The following is a 24058-nucleotide window of genomic DNA, read 5'->3' on the forward strand; positions in this document are numbered from 1 at the left end:
AGCAGTAGGTGGCGCAGCACCAATCAAACCTCAAAACGTTGAAAAACAATGTAGAAAACACGATGAAAATATGACATTGATGTTTGTTTCATGTATTAATTTGAGGAAGGTTACAGTCTCCTCGTCGCTCCACACAGATCTGATGTTTTCGTCTGCCCCTGTCACGGCAAATTTGTACCGGGTGCCAAATTTGTACCGGGCACGTCATCCATACGTAATCCATTCCAAACCTGCCTGGCAACAGATGATCGCGTCGTCCGTTGCTTGGCAACGGACGATCGCGTCGAATGACGTGAAAGGTTCACGAACATCCGCGAACCTTCAAGCTCGTTCATTCGCACTTGTTCATTGACCGTGACAAGACCGATATCATTGACCGTGACAAGACAGATAACACTTACACTTACAAATTACATTTATTAGCGTTGCTAACTTTATATTCGTGTTGTATATTCAATTGTTTAATCGTATTTAGCTAGTTAACTGAGTGTTTAACGTGTAGTAAACTGATGAATTGAATTGTATTTTCTTGTATCTGTCATCTCAGATGTATGAAGCAGGTCGCTCTCTCACGGAGAAACGGCAGATCCGGAGGGATGCAAAAAAATTCACTCTTAAAGGTATTCTGTAATTAAATAAATAACATTTTATGCAGTCCATCTTAATTCATCTTCCATTTTCACAAATGAGTAGGCCCTGCAAAGGAAACTGAATTAAGTTATAAGCAATCTACAGCTGATGCAGTGCTGATGTATGTTCTCTCTGTTACGCCTCGTCCCGCTACACGGTCCACCTCTAGCGGCGGCAGGGCGTAACAGATTCCTCTTCCCTCAACCCACCTGTCGGCAATCTGCAATCTACGTTCCCTATTTCAGTCGGGGATCCCCAGTCTGCCGGCGCCAGTTCGTCATACACTTCCAGCAAGTTCGTATCGTCTTACCCGCTCTATTACCAAGTCCTGCTCGAATTCCCTGTCCCTCTAGTAATCCCATTTCCCCTTCTCTAGTTCTCCCGCTACCTGCCTGTCTACCCGCTACCGGACCTCCGCCTGCCTGACTACTCGATCCTCGCCTAGCCCCCACCTGCACGATCGCCCTCCCGGTTCCAGACCCCCCGCCTGCCTGACTGCCCGATCCTCGCCTAGCCCCCACCAGCACGATCGCCCTCCCGGTTCCAGACCCCCGCCTGCCTGACTACCCGTCGACCGTCTAGCCCGTGACCACCTGATTGCCAGCCCGTTACCAGACCCCCGCCTGCAGGGATGGACTGGGACAAAAATTTTGCCCGGGACTTTGGGATGGAGAGGCCTTTTATGAGACCGCGGGAATAGCCTGTGTAGAATTTTGCCACGGTGTAAAATAATAAAAACTAGTCCTTATCTGTGGATATGTGCATTGCAACTGCATGTCAATGTTGGGATTTGCATGTGTTTAGAATATTGTGAAGATCACTGGGAAATATTTTATAAGCAATCTTGTCCATGTACAAAATATTAGAAATTGCATGTGGCTAGAAAGGTAAATCAAGGCTTAAAATGATCTAAATAGTGCAAGATAGAATTATTTTAGTGGAATAAAATTGTCTGCTGGTTATTGCTTCACATAAATCACTAATGAAGCTTTTTTTTAACCAACGTTTGCATTGACAAATTAGAAAAATGGCTCCGTCAGTCTCTGGCCAGGTATATATTGAGGGGCTATGCAACATTTCAGAGTGATAGGTCAAGCCGTTTAGGAGAAAAATTAGGACACACACACAGACAGACAGACTTTCCTTAATTGATATAGGCCTAGTTGGATTTAAATAGTTAGAGTTAGCTAATCAATACTTCATTCACTGCCTCTTCCGTGGTCATTACAATATTATGAATAGTTCTCCGACGTCTCTGGTACTTCCATAATTAGTTTAAGTCATTATTATATTGCCAAACATGCTCGCTGCTGCGAGCATGCTGTGTCCTGTTCCCGCCTCACCATTGGTCTTGCTGACAGGGGCGTCGCTGTCAACCTTGGCTTTTCCACGGAAAAGGTCGGTTAATTTAGCACATTTGGCTGCGTCTTGCTCTAACATTTTTTTCCTTTTCAACCTCAACTTCGGAGCGCCACCCAATTCTTTTTCCTCTCCACCACCTTTTTTCCTTTTTGACATTTTCGTATTTCTGTGTAACTTCAGTGAGATCAACGAGAAGTAGGCTAAGTGACCCGGCCGTGTATCTGGCTGAGCCAATCAGAAATGACAGACCGCAGAGCAGTCCAAGTTGGGAGGGGCCGTTTGGCCGCTCTCTTTGGCCGCTCGCGTTGCCCCCATACACTGTGGGGGTGCTCCCCCCTCTTAATTGACAGTAATACATAGGCCCCGTTTCAAGTTCAGGCAAGAGCTCCGTTTCGCGCTGTAAGCAAATATCCGGCAGCAGGCCACCCCAAATCACAGCTTACTTAACTTTTTCATTTTTTTTTACATCTTTTACAACAAAAAAAATATATAAATATATAATAATAATAATAATTTAAAAAAAAAATGGAAAAGAATTACGGCCGGCCGGCTCGGCCTGAAATCGTCCGGCCGTTCGGGAAATCTCCCGAACCTCCCGATGGCCAGTCCGCCCCTGCCCGCCCGCCTGACTTCCCGAACGCTCTTCGAATAAATTCCTTTGCCTTTACCCTGTCTCCGCCTCCCTGCGTCCTGCTCTTGGGTCCCAGTTACCCGTACCGTAACAGTACGAACTGGCCAAGATGGACCCAGCAGACGCAGAGGCTTTCAGGGGAATGATCGCTCACCACTGGACTCTCCTGGGCCAACACGATCAGGCCCTGCAGGAGATCTCCACCGCCCTCCGTGAGTTGACCCACGCCGTCAGTTCTCGACCCTCCGTCGCCCCTGAACCTGCAGCCCCAGTTCCGGGTCCGTCGGCTTCTCCCCGGGAGCCGACCATTCCAGCCGCCCAACGTTACGGATGGGACCTAGGATCCTGTCGGTCGTTTTTAATTCAGTGTTCCCTAGTTTTTGAAATGCAGCCCCAGACCTACCCCACCGAGAGGTCAAGAATAGCGTATTTGATCGGTTCGCTGAGTGGCGAGGCTCTCGCGTGGGCAGCGGCGGTGTGGGAACGCAGGTCCGTGGTTTGCTACGACTACAGTTCCTTCACGGACGAGATGCGGAAGGTCTTCGATCATCCGGTCCGGGGCAGGGAGGCCTCCCAACGTCTCCTGCAGCTCCGCCAGGGATCCCGCAGCGTCGCCTCCTTCGCGGTCGAGTTCCGGACCCTCGCCGCAGAGAGCGGCTGGGACGAGGAAGCGCTCCAGGGGGTCTTCCAAAATGCGCTCAGCAGTGATCTGAAGGACCGTTTAGTCTCCTGGGAAGAACCCACGGGCTTAGATCATCTGATTTCCCTCGCGATACACATGGACAACCGTTTGCGCGAACGTCGCAGAGAGAGAAGCGCACACTCATTCGCCACGCCCCCCTTCGAGTCACCGGTCGCAACGCGGTCTCCCCTCCCGATTGCCGTTCCTCCTCGCCATGTGCGGACCCCCTCCCCCGAGCCGATGCAGATAGGACGCACACACCTTACGCCCGAGGAAAGGGAGCGTCGTATGCGATCGGGAGCCTGTTTTTATTGCGGAATTTCGGGTCATCTTATTTCCGTATGTCCCGCCCGCTCGGGAAAAGAACGGGCTCGTCAGTAACTCGGGGGTTACTGGCGAGTCGCTCTCGGAATCCCTCGGTCTCCCGCCCCCTCCTGGAAGCCGTCCTTTTGTGGCGAGACCAAACCCTCCCGCTCTCCATTCTCCTGGACTCTGGAGCCGATGATAGTTTCATCGATCTGGATTTAGTCAAGCGCCTGCAAATAGCCACCATTCCCCTCGATCTCCCGATCGAGACCCAGGCGCTGGACGGGAGGACCCTCACACGGGTGGAACGCCGCACCGTTCCTCTCAACCTGCTCGTGTCGGGGAATCACCACAAAACCATATCCCTCCTGGCGATTTCTAGCCCCTTTTCCCCGGTCGTTCTGGGCTACCCCTGGTTTTGAATTCACAACCCGCAGTCGACCCGCAATCGATTGGGGAACAGGACGCATCCTGTCATGGAGTACCCATTGCTTGTCTCAGTGCTTGCGGTCCGCTCAGGCTCCTCGGGCGACTGAGCTCGAGCCTGTATCCGAACCCCCTAACCTGTCCCTCGTCCCGGAGGAGTACCACGACCTGGGTTCCGTTTTTAGTAAGTCTCATGCCCTGTCCTTGCCCCCCCACCGCCCTTATGACTGCGCCATCGATCTCCTCCCCGGAACCCCCCTTCCAAGCAGCCGTTTGTTCAACCTCTCCCGTCCCGAACGTGAGTCAATGGAGGAGTACATCGGGGAATCCCTCGCCGCTGGAATCATCCAGCCTGGACGGTCCGTCGACTCCTGGATGTGCGGCGTCGTGGGCGGGGTCACCAGTACCTCGTAGATTGGGGTACGGTCCTGAGGAGCGCTCCTGGGTTCCCCGGAGCCACATCTTGGACCCATCTCTCATCCAGGACTTTCTCCAGGATCATCCCGCTGCGGTGGGGCGTCCGCCAAGAGGCGTCCGTCGAGGGGGGGGTACTGTTACGCCTCGTCCCGCTACTCGGTCCAACACCCACCTCTAGCGGCGGCAGGGCGTAACGGATTCCTCTTCCCTCAATCTGCAATCTACGTTCCCTATTTCAGTCGGGGATCCCCAGTCTGCCGGCCCAAGTTCGTCATACACTTCCAGCAAGTTCGTATCGTCTTACCCGCTCTATTACCAAGTCCTGCTCGAATTCCCTGTCCCTCTAGTAATCCCATTTCCCCTTCTCTAGTTCTCCCGCCACCTGCCTGTCTACCCGCTACCGGACCTCCGCCTGCCTGACTACCCGATCCTCACCTAGCCCCCACCAGCACGATCGCCCTCCCGGTTCCAGACCCCCGCCTGCCTGACTACCCGTCCACCGTCTAGCCCGTGACCACCTGATTGCCAGCCCGTTACCAGACCCCCGCCCGCCTGACTTCCCGAACGCTCTTCGAATAAATTCCTTTGCCTTTACCCTGTCTCCGCCTCCCTGCGTCCTGCACTTGGGTCCCAGCTACCCGTACCGTATTGCCGCTTTTCCACTGCATGGTACCAGCTCGACACGACTCGACTCGACTCGACTCAGCTCGCATTTTTTGCGTTTCCACCGCGATCTAGTACCTCAAGTGGCTGCTTTTTCTAGTACCGCCTCGCTCTAGGTTCCAAGCGGCTGAGCCGATACTAAAAGGTGACGTCGGCAGACGGCCGGCCACTGATTGGCCAGAGAGTGTGACGAAGTCACGAGAGCGACATGGCAACCATGCTGGTAACAGCCATAGCAGCGCCGCAGCCAACATATTCCACTTCTTCAACATGCCAGCTAATAATACGAACACGAATACCATCGCATCGATGTTCTCCATTGTTGTTATGTGGGTTCTGTCCATGTGTGGGTTACGTAGGTGTTGTTTGCGTCGCGTACAAAAATACGTCACGGCCCTTTCGCGCAGCCGACCCCGCCCACGTCCCGGAGGTACTATTTGCGGTGGAAAAGCACCCGCGCTGCTACCGAGTCGTGTCGTGTCGAGTTGTGTCGTGTCGAGCTACATGTGCGGTGGAAAAGCGGCAACACTCTCCCTCTTTCTCGGGAATTGTATGTACTACCTTGGGGAGAATGGCCTTTCAATGAGGGTGATCCTCACTGAGAAGGAGAAGGATGAGGTGCTGACAGAAGTCCATGCTGGCCACTTTGGAGTCAAGAGGATGCTGGACAAGATCAACCAACGCTTCTACTGGAAGGGAATTACCAGAGATGTTAAGGAATGGGCAAGTGATCAATTTGTTCAAGTTGTGTTTGATCCAGATCAGCTCTAATATTTCCTGTGATACGCTGAGGCACATGAGATTTAACACTAGGAACGCCGGGCCATTTTTACTTACTACTAGCGCCACAAGAGTGGTCAAATGACCCCTATGTCATTTGAATGAGAGAATAATTTCTAGTGATTGCCTTATATAAGTAATTGTTCATTCAAACTACTGTGACACGCAAAGAACATCACCTCTACTCTAGAGCATATTATTAAATCTGCTCCTTGTGTTGGAAAGGTGAAAACCAGTATGTCATGCCAGAGGTTTGAGCAAGTGAAAACGGAGGCACCAGAGTTGAAGCCCATCAAACCAAATTCACCATGGCATATGATTGGTGAGATATCTTGCTTTTGGGTTCTGTGAAATGGCTACAACCTCTCAAAGTCATAGTTTAATTTGTATTATTTTCTTAATGTACTGTATTGCCATTTCTACCTCTCTAACGTCATGGCCTGTGGGTATGTGTTTATTTCTGTCCCTACTCTAGGTGTTGACCTAATTGGACCATTCAAAGCCTCAAAGAATGGGAACCGCTTCTGTCTGACAGCAACTGACTTCTTCACCAAGTGGGTGGAGGCCAGGCCCATCAAGAACAAGACTGCAACTGCCACATCACAGGTGTGTAAATCATAGCAACATTTGCAGCGTAGCCACATATTGTGAATGCAGAATGTTGTTACAACTGACAGAAAGGTTTGGCGGGGGGATGGAGAATGATTTTAGCTTCTTTTGACAGGCTATGATGGACATTTTCTACACCCATGGGGCTCCTGAGGTCATCTTGACAGATGAGACCAGGGTCGTGAATTCTGGAACAAGGTGGAGTATTTACACATATAGATGTGTCATTTAACAGTGATTGATTAACACTGGCAAACAAGAAACCTAATAACTGTTGAATTCCTTAATTCAGGTAAACAAGTCTCTGTTTGAGGAGTTTGGTGTCAAGCACAGAATCACATCAGCATACCATCCTCAGGTATAGTGTATATTATGTATGGGATAATGTACAGTGAGACGGACATTATTGAGAAATTAACCCCAACAGGGTGATGCAGGACCCCGACTGGAATATGATCAGAACGGCATCCATAGCAAAAGTCTGTTAATCATAGCAGCGGTCTGCTATACAGAAATAACAGACCGTAGAATGCCCTAATTGACCAATCAGAATCGAATATTCAACAAAGCTGTGTAATAGCGTCCTGATGTAGGAGTCTTTATTTTCCCTCTCCCATCTGGAAAGTAAAGACTCCTACATCAGGACTCTCTTTGTGGATTACAGCTCCGCCTTCAATACAGTCATCCCCCACAAACTCACCGACAAACTGTCTACACTAGGTCTGCACCCCACCATCTGTGACTGGCTCCAGGACTTTCTGACTGGCAGGCCCCAATCTGTCAGGATTGGAAATAGGACTTCAGCCAGCATCATCACAAACATTGGCACGCCACAGGGCTGCGTGCTCAGCCCCATCCTCTACACCCTGTTCACTCATGACTGTGTCGCCTCCCACATAGACAACACCATCCTGAAGTTTGCGGACGACACCGCAGTGATAGGACGCATCACGGGCGGGGACGAAGCGGCCTACAGGAGGGAGGTGGCCAGTCTGGTGTCATGGTGTGAGGACAATAACAGTAGTATATAATACTACCCTGTTTGGACGATTTTTAAAATAAATTGTATAGAGAGGGTTCATTGTTGCCTGTATAGTGAAATGGAATGTGTGTATAGTGAATGGAATGTGTGTTATGACGCGTGTGTGTGTATGTGTTTTGGTGTGTGTGGGTGTGTGTGTCTCTGCGGCCTGTAGGGGGCGCAGGGAGGCGGGTGTATAGAGGGGATTCATTGTTGTCTGTATAGTGAATGGAATGTGTGTTATGACGCATGTGTGTGTGTGTGTGTATGTGTTTTGGTGTGTGTGGGTGTGTGTGTCTCGGCGGCCTGTAGGGGTCGCGGGGGAGGAGGGGTGTATAGGGGGGATCATTCTCGCCAGTATAATGAAAGGAATGTGATTAGAACATGTGCGTGCGTGTGGGTGTGTGTGTTGTTAATGTTTTTGTGTTTTGGTGTGTGTGTGTTTGTGGTGGGTGTGTTTTTTCGTAAGGGAGGGGTGGGTGTGGGTGTGTGTGTGTGTGTGTATTGTAATCAAGTTGTATCGAATATATTTTTCTATGAATCCTCTTAATAAGTCAAAGTCATGACGAGTGCATTATTTTGATAGGAAAAAAAAACACCATAATTATCCGTATAGCGACACATATAGGCCTACGGGATATATCCATATGTGGTAAATATGGGTTCACCAACGGTCCAGAGGGAAACGCGGGAAGATACGGGCGATAGTTCACATAGACGACTAGTTATTATGAACCTATTAACAACTATTCTATTAATTTCATCAAATAATTGTAGGTGTATTAACTTTGCTCATTCTCAACGGTATATGGCAAATGACCCCGCGGAGGACGGATGGGGTTGAATCCCTATTGGGTCTATGGGTCTGATCACTCAGGTGGGTGTGGGCTATGAAGGTATTATTGTAGCAAAAGTCTTTAGCACCTGTAACTGCAGAATTTGAATGCGTACACTAAAGTCACAGTAAATTTGAAGTCGTATATATTTATTTTGCATGTGTACTCTAAAGTCACAAATGTGTAACAGCACATTTGTAGTCGTAAATATTTTTTATACCATTGTAAACACAAAATAGGGTCTACGAGTACGCAAATCTGTGTTACAGGTGCACAAATCCTTTTGCTACAATTATTGCAGCGCAGTTGGTGCAAAACACATTCGCACACCCGTGTTTCATAATCGGAGAACATGCCCAAAAGGTGTGCATTCGTAAACCCAAATTTGAACTAATGCATCAGAAGTTGCACATCTGTGAACGCTATGTTAATTCAGCATTTTAATGAGCGAGCACAAATCCATTTTACAACTGCTCAAATCTGCTCCTGCAAGTCTCAGCTGTGGGTTTTTTTGCAGGTTGTTTTGCACCACGTCTAGGTGGTAAATGTGTAGCAAAAGAATTCGTATCCGTAGATGCCAGAGCGTCCGTGAACGGGACAAAATAGTCGCGCCCATAATTTCCTAATCCAATGAAAATCGCCGGCAGGGATGCATTTCTCAAATTACACTGGGACTATGAAGGTATTATTGTAGCAAAAGTCTTTAGCACCAGTAACTGCAGAATTTGAATGCGTACACTAAAGTCACAGTAAATTTGAAGTCGTATATATTTATTTTGCATGTGTACTCTAAAGTCACAAATGTGTAACAGTACATTTGTAGTCGTAAATATTTTTTTACACCATTGTAAACACAAAATAGGGTCTACGAATACACAAATCTGTGTTACAGGTGCACAAATCTTTTTGCTACAATTATTGCAGTGCAGTTGGTGCAAAACACATTCGCACACCCGTGTTTAATAATCTGAGAACATGCCCAAAAGGTGTGCATTCGTAAACCCAAATTTGAACTAATGCATCAGAAGTTGCACATCTGTGAAAAATGTCCTCATAAATAAAATGATAAAGAACCCTATGTTAATTCAGCATTTTATTGAGCGAGCACAAATTCGTTTTACAACTGCTCGAATCTGCTCCTGCAAGTCTCAGCTGTGGGGTTTTTTGCAGGTAGTTTTGCACCATGTCTAGGTGGTAAATGTGTAGCAAAAGTATTCGTATCCGCAGCCGTAGATGCCAGATTTCGTCCGTGGGCGGGACAAAATAGTTCCGCCCATAATTTCCTAATCGATGAAAATCGCCGGCAGGGATCCATTTCTCAAATTACACTGGGACCCACCGCGTGCCAGCCATCTTTCCGCGGGATACGTTTCTTTCTGGAGAAGTGAAGAGGGCGTCCGACTGAACAGAGGTGGGTATCCTACATTATGTTAAATGAAATGACTTTGTTCAAGTGAATTCCCCCCAAAGTATTGCATTAACATGCCGCAAATGTCCTTCAATGTATTTTAATGGTCGCCATAACATAAGTTCAGAAATGTCTTGGATGCTGCGCCGCCTGTGTGAAGTTGCCCAAAAAAAGATTAAAAAAATAGTTTGAATCGCCCAAATGATTCGAAAATGTTTTAAGCGCTGGTTTGAACCGGTAAAATTACAATTTGCTATGCGATTGCCAGATATATAGGCTACTCATGCTTGTCCATTGCGCACTTGACATAGCCTCGGGAGGGTCGCCGCTGCCGCATAGCCTTTGGTACTTTTGAATTGGTCTGAAATAATATGCCAGTTTGGCATGCAGCAATCCACCTTGACATGACCAGCGCGAGTTTATCTGAGAAGGCAACCTTATAGTCTGAAGATATGCTGACCAAATTAATACATTTTATTGTTCTTTTCTCTCCTTCTTTACATAGAGAATGGATCAAGCGTCAGGAAGTTCTCGTGTAAGTTCTTATTTTGAATGCATAATATACTTCTTGTGCAAGCAACAGGACTTAATAGAAATAGCATGTGTCTCAACAGCAATATAGTGGCTACGGTCTAGTTCAGGGATGGGCAACTGGTGGCCCGCGGGCCGCATGTGGCCCGCATCCTCACTCAGTCAGGCCCGCACATAATTAAAAAAAAAAAAAAAAGAATAATAATTGATCGAGTTACAGAAAACTCGGTCAAGAAAGATGAGAAGAATTCATAGAATTCGAAGGCAAACCCATGCGTCTAGTTTTCTTAGAAGCGATATCAGTCATTAAAGATTTCCACTTAAGTCGCCACTACAACTACTACAACTGCTTGTTGGGTTTGAGTTCATTGAGTTGTTGCACTTAATGTTGGGCCACTGTTTTTCAGTTTTTTGACTTCATTGAATGATGATGTATGTGAGCCACTGACCATTCATGTGGCTGTTTGAGCATGGAAAACATGAAATGAATGTATGTTGGTTCAATTAACATACCGTACATAGGTTCTGGATGATTTTTTAGGTAGTGGCCATCCCAAAAATGCACCAGAATACAGGAAATCTACCAAATTCAAAATTGTGTAGCTTCTCTCAGCTCACGTTTAGTTGATGTGTGCAGTCATGTGGCCCTCCGATGGTTATGATGAAAAATGTGGCCCTCTTTATCATGAAAGTTGCCCATCCCTGGTCTAGTTATACCCGTGCGTATGTCCTTTACCAACCCCACTCTCACTCTTTCTATATAGCCTGTGTTTGAAATTTCAAATAATGCTATTGTCCAAATGTACATGACTATCTAACCATATCTTTCAAAAAATAGCCTGAAGAACACACTATTGAGGCAGCAGGGAGGAATCTCTTGAGCTGCATCAGGAGCGAGAGGGCCTCACCAGCACCTCGTGCTGCCCCACAGGTTCCAACTCCTGTTGCCCCACAGGTTCCAGCTCCTGTTGCCCCACTGGCTCCTCAAGCTGTTCGGCAGACATCCCAGATGGCCTTGCAGAGGTAATTTCAATGCCTTGTCTTTTTATATCCAAATTTACAGTATAAGTGATAGCTTATTATTTAACCTGGGTCCTGCATTAATTTTACTGTCCTCTGTAGCTAATTTTGAACCTTTACTTGGTTCCGTTGACGGTGAAGTGGGACTTCGGTTGATTATGCGTTGAATTATGCGATCACATAATCACGTTTTTCTGGAGGGACTGTATATCAGATATAGAGACTATATGGTTCTTTCTATAAGTAGTCTGAGTTCTTGTAAAATGTATTATTAAATATATGCCAAATATCTGTCTATGGTTTACTTTAGAAATTTGCCTTTGGTTGCGGCGGGAAAAGGAACCGTAAAAAACAGTTCAACCACCACCGACATCTGTGAAATATATGGAGCTGCAAGTTTGTCTATTGGAAGGCAACAAAGAGCATGTACCCAAAGATGAAATCGTCCTCCTGCAGGCAGGTCTCGGCAGGAGGACTGTGAACATCTGTGAGAATGCCGACCATGAAGATGTAAGCTATTAGTTACTATTAATATCATTGACTTTTTTATTGGTCGGTCTGTCTGTCTGTCTGTCTGTCTGTCGCCAGATTGTCGTCCGTCCGTCCGTCCGTATAGATTCCATAACTTTGTATCCTATTTTTGGTGTGATTTCAAGCACTATGATTGGAAAAAAATGATTGTTTTAGTGGCTTTACAATGTCTACATGACAACTTTAATCTTCTACAGATCAGCAGAGCCCTTCAGGAGGAATACCCCAAAATGAGGGGACTATGTGGAGGGCGGCTTTTAAAAAAGGGTGCAGGTGAGATGATAATTTCGTTATGTAATTACCTACTGCTCTTCTCCTATGCTAGCTCCTCTGATACTAATATAATGCTCCATTGATGAGTGGTCATGGTCACCCCAACCAGCATTGAACCTGGGTTTCAAGTGTACCCAACATGACACTTGATCACATTGCCAGTGCGCCAGGCACAGTATGGTAGACAGACTGAATACTCAACTCTAGTGACGAGGCACTCCATACAATTGGACACTTCGAATCTTTCAACAGTCTAATGTACTGCTTTCACTGGTAAGGGTTATGATTTACAATGCTTCTGATTCATATCTTTCATATCGCCTGGCAAGAAATCCTTTATTCAAAGTGAAAGCACATGGCATGACACTGTCATGAACGTCAAATACACTTCATTAGTATTATGACTGTTGTCATTAAGTGTTATTTGTTTTTTGTTATCCATCAGTCATAAGTATTAATAAAGTGTATTAGAAGTTCATGAACGACGTCATGTCATAGTTAAGACGGTATCATGGCATCCTTATGTAGGTACCTTCAAGTGAAGTGTAACCAAATGTTTTATTGAAGTGTAATGTTTCTGGTAGTGAAGTTTGTGTTTCTGGAAACTAAAAGAAAATATATTTTTAAAGACATATTCTATACATTTTTTTGTTTTGGTTGCATCGCGGAATGTATGCTCTGGGATTACCTCGCATACATTTTGGAATTTTGTGTGAATTCGCAACTGTTGTCAGATGAGCATACTCCTGGTTTAAGGTTACTGTTGTGGCCAATGACTAATTATTTATTATTTTTCAAACATTCAGTTATACCGCCACAAATTCATAATTAGCTGCCTTGTACTATTCCTGTCCTGTACAATTTTTGCAGGCCCTCACGCTGCTGATTTTAACGTGTTTTTTTTGTGTTTAATTCAGAAACCAGTAATGTTCTTTTGTACCCTGTCAATCAGTTCCCCTTACAAAGTGGTTTGAATTCTAATCTATTAAATTGTATTCTATTTTGTCAAGGTGGCAGTGGCAAGAGAAAAATTACATCCCTACCCCAGGGGACACAGGGGTACACGGGGAAGATCCTAAAAACATCATCCAACAGCGGAAAGTATGTTTTGTATATAGTACCGCTCCAGGAGAGCCTGGATCTGAGACCTTTGGCACATACTGCTGTGGAATTCCATAAGATGCCAAAACACCCCTGCATGGCATGTAGGAGTGAGATTCCCCTTCCGCTCCTTCCACACCATATCAAATTATGCAATGTAAGTCTTTTTTTTTTGTGTTGTTTTTACACTTACATATGCCGCGTTACGCTATGGTGCAAAGTCCTTTTTACTTTTGTATTATTTCAGAAAGATGAGCCCGACCTTATTGATGACGATGACGAAGACGACGCCGAAGACACAGCAGCCGCCAAAGACGTTAATGATGACGTCATTGCCATGGTAAGCTTCCACTGATGTTTTAGTTTCATACGTAATAATACAATTCAGGAAAATAATACAAATCGTTGTTTGATTGCAATACATCAGCATTACTGGCAACATTACTTTGTTTAATCATATACTTATTTATGACCCTTTGTCTCTTAGCAATCATGTCCAATTTGTGGGCAGGACTTTGCTGTTGACTACTTGCCTACTCATGCAGCATGGTGTGATGAAAGGTATTGAAGGCTGGGGTACGAGAAATGTCATGATTCAGTGTATGGCTTTGCCCATGTAATTGTACATTTTACTGTATTTCTGTGTCGCTTTTTGGGTTGTTTATTGAGGTTCTATGTGGTTGCATGTTTCCTACAATTGATGTAACAATACAAGAAAATTTGGATGATAACAATATCATTGACATTCCACGTTTCTTGATACCTAATCGATATCCTAGCTTTTAGTGTCAAGTGTCATGTAGCTGTAAATTACATTGATTGAAATTGCCAGAAAAGATTTAGAGGATCCACGTAGCATCTGAAGTATTACATATAAACAAAACACGCTACCCACCGTATTTTAATGCTTTGAATACTTAGAAAAGCATAGCAATCTTTATGAATGTTGGTATTGGTACTTTTTTCCTTAGTATCGGGTCTTGTGACATCCCTAGAGTGCACATTTATTTATACTTTACCATTTATCTCTACATGATAACGCCAATGCCTTCATGCTCCACCCAGCCTCAACTCCAGGACAGAGCTGAAGGAGTGCAGGACAGAGCTGAAGGAGTGCAGGACAGAGCTGAAGGAGTGCAGGACAGACCTGAAGGAGTGGATGATGGTGGTGAGATACATTTTTCTACATTTTACAGTTTCAGTGAATATGATTTACCCCAATGTAGAAGTGCTATGAATCTATTTTTTTCTTCCATTGTCAGCCTGGAGGAACATTGCTGATGTTGGTATGGCGGCTGATCATTTCAGACAGGCACTTTTGGTGTCCAAAGAAGACGAGCAAAATTTAAAGGTCAAACTGGACATGGCCGAAGATGAGGTGGACAGAGAAGGCCAGATAATTAACTTTTACAAGACCCCAAACATTGACTGGGCAAGACCTTTTCATGCCAAATTACAAGGTACAGTCAGAATCAGAATGTGTTTTATTGTAATTGCATCTAAAATACACAAAATTGGAGCACTACATTGAAAACACATACTCACAATAAAAGCAGTCAAGGGTTGATATAGATAGAATTGAATGCCTTTAGAGACCTTTAGTTGCCGTAGACAGACAAAGTCATTTGTTGATATCTGAAAATTCCCCTACATTGTCAATGTTCCGCCCCATCCCAATGGCTAAAAACAGGGATAACAATAATGAACAATTGACCCATTTTGGTAAGCATGGCACACTGGTTTGGGCCAGACGTTTCAACATTGTAACACCCATCTCAAAAGCTCTGGGAGCTGAATGATCTGAGAATCACTCATGAAACGAGTGAAAAAGGGATAATTTACAGACTTTAGAAGAATGGAAGATGTGCATGGCCTGCAGGAAAGCTCACTTCTAATTACATTTGTTGCCAAGGACGAGGACTGTCCTATTTATAAAACTAATCCTTGTGTTTTCAGGGGATGTAGCTATTGGAGATGGGGTGGCAAGGCACTTCCTGAGCCTGGTCATCCACAAGCTCAAGCATGGCTTTGCTATCGATGTTGGTAAGTTCAAGGTTCTCTAGAAGAGTTTGCATTTGTTGGTATCTTGCGAGGATTTCATGGTTCAGTAATAATTGGTTTTAATGTGTAATGCATTAATTCATTTGAAATGTAATATCTTCCCCCATATTCTCTGCATGCCAAAGAGAACTTGTTTTTCTGGATTGACCCAATGATATATAAAAGTATCAGTAAACACTGGCCTTCTGTATGTTTTTTTTTCTTTAGGAAACTCATGTGGTGCCATGCTTTTTGAGGGCCAGTCGGATCACCTTGTCCCCTCTTCTTCAAAGATATTTATGCAAAATGACATGTTCATAATGGCTGGGCGGATGATAGGGCATGCCTTTCTTCATAGTGGCCCGCGCCTGACAGGCCTTAGCCCGGCGTGCTACATGTTTTGGCTGGTGGCACCCCACAAACGGCCACCATTGCCCTTGAAGACATTAATGACATTGATGTTCGAGAAACCATTGGACCAGTAAGTAAAGGGGAGTGCACAATGAATACATTGGTTTACTGTTGTCAGGTCTTTACTGTGCTGGCAAATGCCAGAGTGCTTGTCAATCTTATTTGAGATACACAGTGTGTTTGGAGAAGTCAACTGAACATCGAGGGACCAATTTGTAATACATTGATATAAAATGTTGCTGACTTCATACTTTTTCTGTCCAAGCTTTATGAAGTCTGTGAGAACAACAATGGGAACCTCACAACTCTATCTGTGGAGCAAAGGGATGCCATAAATAAACTCGCTGTGGAAATGGACTACTCCATTTTGAAAGAGACCAACCGCTGTTGGCTGCTGCATAATCTCCTTCAGGATGCAGTAAGTCCACATTTACAGCAATGTTGTACAGCACTGTATGTATGAACCTAATTTAGACTTGTGTATACATCTTCGGACACTGGTCTTTGATACGTTTGCAGTTGTCTGGAGTATAACACTATGTATACCACTATGTATCTTAAGTATCTGCACCAGCATAATCATGGTGTCCAAATAGTCTATCCACCAAGCAAACTGATATTTAAATCCAAATGGTTTTGTAGAGCTGGTCAAAGTTCACCCCCATATCCTCAAGCAGGTGTTGCGAAACGTGAATGCACATGCACAGTCGTTCCTAATGGAAAGATCATTATGGACAGCGATTCTAGGTTCAGCACAGATGGGCCGTACGGTGAAAATTAGAAAATTTACATCATCCGGGTAGTCCTTATCTGAGTGGATTACTTTTAAGGTTAGCCATTTATGTTACAGCAATCTGAACCAGTCTAGATTTAAAGTTCCTTTGACATGCTGATTTTTTTGGTGCTTTTACATAGGCCTTAGTGGTCCCCTAATACTGTATCTGAAGTCTCTTTGCATGCAAGGTTGGTGCGTGGTTGTAGAAGCATAACCGAATCTTAAGCCTTTCCAGGAACACCAAGATGGAAATGCCCCTATAACTTTTCAAATGTTTGCTAATGTAATATATTTTCCAGAGCCCAGCAGGATTTTCACGCTGTGCTGTATTGTATGTTGATATGAGCCTGGATTTGTTTCCACTATGAGTGCATTAGCAGTTCATCATGCAAAACATAACAGTGATTCTAAGTCAGATGTTCCTAAATGCAGTTAATGCTTCTGAATGACTGTTGAATATGTAGGGAAAATGTCTTAACCTACGGTTCCTCTCGTACTGAGCAGTATTAAAACATATCAGTTGGGTAAAAACAACCTGTCTCAGGACGGTCTAGGGTGAGGGTGCGTCATCCAAAAGCATTAAGCCTTCACAAACTCTTATCTTTTAAGGTTTTTGGACGGATTAAAGAACAGCTGAAGCAGATCAAGCAAGGTCTGAAAGAGACCTATGTTCTGGACTTGTTGGAGGCAAGACCTGATGCCATCACACAAGTGTTCCCATCCGAGGCCGAGGCTACCTGCAGTCCCGAGGTAATAACTCTTATTTTCCTACTCATATGTAATATTACAATTACTATTTCATTACGGATGTATTAAGTGCTAATAACAAAATCTAAACGGTAGTAAGTAATGCTCATTCTGTTTTCTTGGGTTGTTATAGGTTGTTCTAGACTTTATTCAGTGGCCTCAGGAAGATGATGGCCAGGAACCAAAAAAAATCAAAGAGTTCCTAATGCAATTCATCAGCACAGGTATGATTACAGCATGTTGATGTCGATGTTCTAACCACATTATAAAGTTAATGAAATGCCACACCAGGAGCCAAATCTGTAGAGTACTGTTAGTGGCATGTGTCATTAGCATACTGTCTCCTGCTACGCTGTCCAGTGTCCTGCAAGATAGTAGGTGAGTTGCATAACTGCACCAAAGACAGATGACTGAGAGGCGCCACATTTTTCACCCCTACTGTTTAGACGATATGTACAAGTCAGACCCCATTGAAGAAATTATGACTGGAATGATGCAATGAGTTATAAAGGAATTTGTGTTTTATTCTTCTGTTTTTAATATGCAGTCTCCCAGGACAAGCTTAAACAGCTCGTCAAGTTCTGGGTGGGCTGGGAGATCCCAATGACCGAAATGAAGGTGGAGGTGGTGGATAGCAACCATTATCCAAGGGCATCCACGTGCTTCCGCACACTCCGTCTGCCATCACACTACCAGACCTACGATGACTTCAGGCAAAGTCTAGAAATGTGCCTTGGCACCAGTGAGTTTGGATTCGGCTTAATTTAATGAGTCAGAAATACTCATTCAAGTGCTGTTGCACACATGTTAAAATGATTGTTCACTGTTATTGTCATTGTTATATTGCCAAAAACTACTGATTCCTGCGCTGTTGTGCACCTTTTTTTGTATTACACCAAATATATATCCCTTTCTAATGTGAAGTTTGTTTTATTTTGCATGGGTCATGTGCCCTCAGCGCCTGAGAGGCCAAAAAAGGCTCAGAGCCTTTTTAGAACATTAATAAATGTAAATTCCCATTGTCTCCTTCGCACATTCTTACTGAGTCCTGGCCGGTTACATACAGTAGTAGTGTATATATAGCCAAGTTATTTATTTATTGATGCTTTATAGTTTATTTGATGCTACTGCCGAATGGTGATTTTAATTTGAATATATTGTCCTAGAAACTGATAACATTGAGTGTTGAATAATCTCAGTTACTTGTGGTAGTTGTAGGCTGTATGTGTGCGACAGTGAGTGTGGTGGTGTTTAAAGGACGGGTGTGGAAGAGGCTAGGAGGTAATCATCACAGTATACCCACTTCAAAAAACTAGACTTCACCACTGGTCGGGGGTAATGATTAGCATACAGGCAAAGTCTTTTTGTGGAAGCAGTGACTCCAGCCGACGACAACATGTTGACCTGCCGTAAGTAGTTCTTAGACCGTTGCTATATTTCGGATATCATGACTATGACAGTGTGCATCTGTTGTCTATATCTGACTGATGAATAGTATCTCAATAGTGATATTCAGAGATGTCGATGAGGCCGTGAAACATCCAACCTCCGCTACGATCACGTATGTTTTTATTTCACAGCGTTTTACTCTATCACTCTATTATTATTACTATGTTTAGCATTGCTATCCCACTATAAACATTAGTAGTAGTTTAAGTGTATAGAAAAAACGGCAAAAACGAATTTCTGTTATGTGGTAGGTCTGTCTGATGCGGGGTCTCGGAATAAGCATTGAACAGCTGCTGGTGGTCTGAACAACGTGGGACTGGGGCCCGCAGTTGTAAGCTATTAAAACATGTATAAAGAATACATGTCTATTCTTTGTGTCTCATCACTATCACTACATAGAAAACCGGATGGGTTTCTTTGAGGGCAACGACTATGGCTGTGAATATTGATACAAGAGCAATGCGCACCCCGCTGTGCCATAACTTTACATTCTTCTGTATTGTATGTCTACAGTTTATGTTGTTAGGTGCAATGATCATGACAAGCGGCGTATTTAGGGGAGTTAGGAATAGAGTACAAGATTAATAGTCCTTGAATATTTCAAAGTTGCGATATGGGATCTATTGTGTGTGTGTGTGTGTGTGTGTGTGTGTGTGTGTGTGTGTGTGTGTGTGTGTGTGTGTGTGTGTGTGTGTGTGTGTTTGTGTGACATTGATTTACATGTACTCAAATAAGAATAACACATTCACAAAATATTGTATTTGTTGACAGTATATAGTGTAAGTTTGCAGTTGTTTGTGTATTTATTAAGGAATCAACTACGGTCTGCCGCTAAATCTGGCTGTCTCTCATACCAGAGGGGCACAGCCTCATAGGATAATGGATGGGAAAAAGGTAATATATGATGAACCGAAGGAAAAGGTACCGCATGACACAAGATAAAGGCCGAATCTCGATTCTTCCCCTTGCCCCTTTTGCTTTGTCTTTGTCTTTGTCTTAACCCTAGCACTTGCAAGTGTAAGGGACAAGGGCTGAGATCTTTCCCCTATGAAATGAGACGCCACTCGGTTTCGGGTACGTCATCATTCTGTCTGTGCTCATGACGTCATCAGGAATCTTACTCTGCCTGGCCCGCCCAGAGACGTTGGCCCGCCAATGAGACTCGACCGTGCGAGCGCCACGTGTGTGTGTGTGTGTGTGTGTGTGTGTGTGTGTGTGTGTGTGTGTGTGTGTGTGTGTGTGTGTGTGTGTGTGTGTGTGTGTGTGTGTGTGTGTGTGTGTGTGTGTGTGTGTGTGTGTGTGTGTGTGTGTGTGTGTGTGTGTGTGTGTGTGTGTGTGTGTGTGTGTGTGTGTGTGAATACACACACTGTAACGCAAGTGTTTCTTGTCGGTTCTTTGACGTGTCTTGTATTTCCACAACGAGACTGTCGTGGGGGTTATCTAAGCCATGGTTGAGAAGGAATTGGGGGAAAGGAACTTTGGTTTGACTCGCTGAAGTACATGAACTGCGACATGCCGCCGGTTGCCGCGAGGCACCATCGCCCGGCAGCGGGCAGCCGGCCGCAGGCAGCGCGCGGTTCAGTCGACTTCAGGTTGATGTGAAAGTGGAACCCGACAAAGTCGTTTGTGATTCATAATATCGTCTGGAGGCGCACACAATATGTTATATGATATAGATATCTATGTATTATATGATATTATTTAGATATAGAGCTCCAGGACTGTAACGCAAGTGTTGTACACTTCCTTGTTATTTGGATAACCGTTCTGCTGTTGGTGTGATGGCGCATAACACGTCGGACTCTCGTCTCTGGTATTTCTACAACGAGACTCGTATTGGGGGTTATCTCAGCCAAGGTTGAGAATGAATTGGGGGGAAGGAACTTTGGCTTTGACTCCCTCAAGAACATGAACCACGACAAGGAGGAGAAAGGGATCTTTGCCGGGCAGCGCTTATGCACCTCCGCCTCCGGCGGTGGTCCTTCAGCGGGGCTCAAGCGGGAGACATTCGCCGCCAACAATCCCTTTCTCCTCCATGTCGTGGTTCATTTTCTTGAGGGAGTCAAAGCCAAAGTTCGCGTTATCCAACGCGAGTAACGCGTTAAAACTACCGTTTGAAAGCTTCAGTTAAGACCTACAATACTATGCATCGTTCGTGTAGCACATTTCAGATCAAACCGAGTCATTATAAACATATAAAAAGTTGTGTAGATAGCTGTAAAATATTCCTCGCTTCAAGCAGCCATGTTCTTTTGAAAATTCCCGGTTTCGCTATGTGCTCTGGGATAGCCCTTGGAGGAGCAAGTGAGCTCTCAAATCATCTTAAAAATAAGGGGTACATAGCACTCTATTTTATCCCTTAATCTTGATCAAATTGGGTATTGAGACACCACTAGCTCTCACATGAACGCGCAACTTCAAGGGTAAGGGGGAAGATAAGGGGTAAGGGGAAGTATTGAGATTGAAGACTATGCTTAACAAGAATATAATAATCATTACCCTGCACCCATTTATTTTTTAACTGTAAGCTAACTATTTTCATACAATGCCATTGTTTTGGCACAAAGTATCTAATTTCACAGATCTGGTCTGGTGAATACTCTCTTCATTCCTGCGGAAGTTATTTTGAAAATGTTATTGCATTCAGACGTCATAATCCGTTTCTTCCATCACATTATGTTTCTTCCGTGGGCCAAAGAGCTGCACTGCCATCAATTTTCCTGCAGGTTCGGGAAGGAAGATCTGTATGATGTTGTATGCAATAAGGCGGGGACTATGTACGAATTACTTCAGACATGCGATAGGTTTAAAGAAAAGGCTTCCAAAAACCAAGGCAAAGATCTTGTTATTTTAACATCTCATAAAAGAGCTATTAGTATGCATTTTCCATGCCACAAAATGACCGAGATTGGCACTGAAACCCTCGTAATTATGTACATCAGTGCAGGAAGGAACCAGACAACCAGCACAAGCAGTAAGGACAAAAATGAATATGGAGAGATGGTCATATTTGACGTGAAAACAACTGGCGATACTAACATTCTTACTAAGGTTATGAGCAATTTGGGGCTGAGAAAGTTAGCGGATGAGGTTACAGTGTATGGCTACAAAGGTCAAACAGTGAGAGAAGTGCTGGAGCAAGATGGACGTTTTAGTGACGAGGTATTACAAAGCAATTATTATCTGCAGGACACAAAGAATGGTATACGTACGGAAATGTCCACCTATGCAGATTATCTAGATGGTAGATGTTTCAAGATAACAAGAGGTCACCTCTTAAAAACGCAGTGATAGTTGAACGTTCGTGTGTGGTTTAAAACATACTTAGGATCTTTCATGATAACGCCACACTGATTTATGGATATTAGCTATAAGGCTATCACCCGTAATGATAAAGAAGTGGTACGAGTTTTGTACAGATTATGTTTTGGTTCATTGTTTGTTTTTTATTGGTTTATTATTTGTATGCATTATATGTTGGTGTCATCGGTCTCTTTTGTAATGATGATTTGTATATTAATGTGTTAATAAAGAATGTCATATATCGTATGTTAAATGTTGAATGCTTAATGTTTTTTTTTTTGTTTTTTTGTCACAAAGTATCCATCCCATCAGAGGGGATGCAAGCAGGGTGGTAAACTGGATGTGGTACACACAATATGTTTGACCCTAGGCTTCAACAACCGTTCAGCATGGTAGTAGCAGCAGGACCATCAAACACCAGCAAAACCTACTTTGTCAAAACAGTTGTTGAAAATATGATAGTCTATTTTCAGAAAAGATTGACAATATTGCATATATTTATTCATTCTGGCCACCTATATGCCGAATAGGTTAAAATGAGATGCAGTAACGTTGTGGAAGGGATCCTTGATTCTCTGGGCGATGATTCAATCTTACCATCCAATACTAGATATCTGCTCATTATTGATGACTTGCTGAATGATGCTTGCAATGATTTAGAGGTTCAGCATGTTTTTTTTTACCAAATATGTACACCATCGTAACCTCAGTTGTATGTATCTGGTACAGAATTTATTTATGCAAGGTAAAACCAGCCAAACAATAAGCTCAAATACAAATTACAGGGTTTTGTTTAAGAATCCCCGTGACAAATTTCAGATTTGTTGATAGTCAGACAGATGTTTCTGTGTAAGACAAAGTATTTTCTAGACTCCTTTAACCAAGCTACTAGTATACCGCATGGATATCTGCGTGTAGACTTTGAAACCACGACCTCAGACAATATGAGAACAGCAATTTTATCAGACCGAAAAGTTGTCTACCCCCCAGTTAGCAAAGTGAATAGCCGTAGTCCATGATGTAGCGCATGAGCAGAAATCTAGGCATACCCAATCTAGGGGTATGGGGAGTGAGAGTTTGAGTCTGTGAACGTTAAAAGGAGTGTTTTATCTATGATATGAAACACTATAGTTATCCGTATAGTAACATGCCAAATGAGTATAGGGGGGAAAAGATGGGATGCATATACGATATATATTCGCTCATATATATTTATATTAAAGTGTGTAGTAGGTATGTAACCTATTTCGATGGCAGGCATTATGCATTATGGTGTAGGCCTATCTACCACCAGGACAGGCAACTGCTAACAGGATGTCTGACACCCCCGAGGTGGTCTGTGGTCAAGAGCTTTATATGGATTTACCGATTTTATATGGATCCCCCATTAGTTGATGCAGAAGACACCAACTATTCTTCCTGGGTCTACACATAACATATATCAAGACAAGATTCCACATTTCAACAAGATTTAAAATCATGCTCGTAACCTATAAATCCCTACATGGTTATGGCTTCTTTTTTTCTTTTCTGTTTTGAAATATTTAATTGATATGATTCCACTGCATAAGCCTTCTAGACCACTAAGATCTTCTGAGACCAATCTGTTAATTGGGAAACATGGGGAAAGCAGGATTTAGTTATTATACAACAAATAGCTGGAATAAACTCCCTGAGGATTTAAGACTTGACTCCAACTCAGACCACTTTTAAAACAAGGCTGAAGACTTTTATGTTTACTATAGGTTTCTGCTAAATCTTAAGTAAATTGCACTTTCTTTAAATAAAAGCCTTTTTTAACTTTACCTTTTATCTACTTTTCTTTCTAAAATGCTTTTTAGCTTTTTAGAAAGCTAAAAAGCGAGAGCAGAGAGAGCAGCAGAGAGAGGTCATGTTTCCCGAAGCTCCGCTAGGCATTGGAAAAAACTACTTAATTCATCATTTAGATCTACTTTATCTTATTTTATTTCATGATCATAATACCTAACAGTATATAGTTTGTTTTCGTCATCCTCCATCGCTCGATTCAACAATACATTTTGGCACTTTTTACTCCCGGATCAGACCGCAGAAAAAGCCTTGGACTTTCCTATCGCCAACATGCCT

At 43.9% G+C, this 24058-nt stretch overlaps 2 protein-coding genes across 2 annotated transcripts; both read left to right on the forward strand.

Moving 5' to 3' along the window:
* Window positions 1-11703: 11703 nt before the first annotated feature.
* Window positions 11704-16016, forward strand: LOC130385514 (uncharacterized). Its single transcript, XM_056594034.1, has 10 exons — window positions 11704-11832; window positions 12051-12126; window positions 13137-13384; window positions 13475-13567; window positions 13715-13788; window positions 14293-14395; window positions 14490-14687; window positions 15184-15270; window positions 15496-15748; window positions 15944-16016. The coding sequence occupies exons 1-7, from the start codon at window positions 11707-11709 to the stop codon at window positions 14574-14576; spliced, it is 807 nt and encodes a 268-aa protein (XP_056450009.1). The 5' UTR covers window positions 11704-11706; the 3' UTR covers window positions 14577-14687; window positions 15184-15270; window positions 15496-15748; window positions 15944-16016.
* Window positions 16013-18003, forward strand: LOC130385519 (uncharacterized). Its single transcript, XM_056594042.1, has 4 exons — window positions 16013-16096; window positions 17063-17203; window positions 17334-17424; window positions 17748-18003. The coding sequence occupies exons 1-4, from the start codon at window positions 16031-16033 to the stop codon at window positions 17966-17968; spliced, it is 519 nt and encodes a 172-aa protein (XP_056450017.1). The 5' UTR covers window positions 16013-16030; the 3' UTR covers window positions 17969-18003.
* Window positions 18004-24058: the final 6055 nt, after the last annotated feature.

This window comes from Gadus chalcogrammus, chromosome 7 (genome assembly GCF_026213295.1).
Source record: "Gadus chalcogrammus isolate NIFS_2021 chromosome 7, NIFS_Gcha_1.0, whole genome shotgun sequence".
In the NCBI taxonomy this organism is placed as follows: domain Eukaryota; kingdom Metazoa; phylum Chordata; class Actinopteri; order Gadiformes; family Gadidae; genus Gadus; species Gadus chalcogrammus.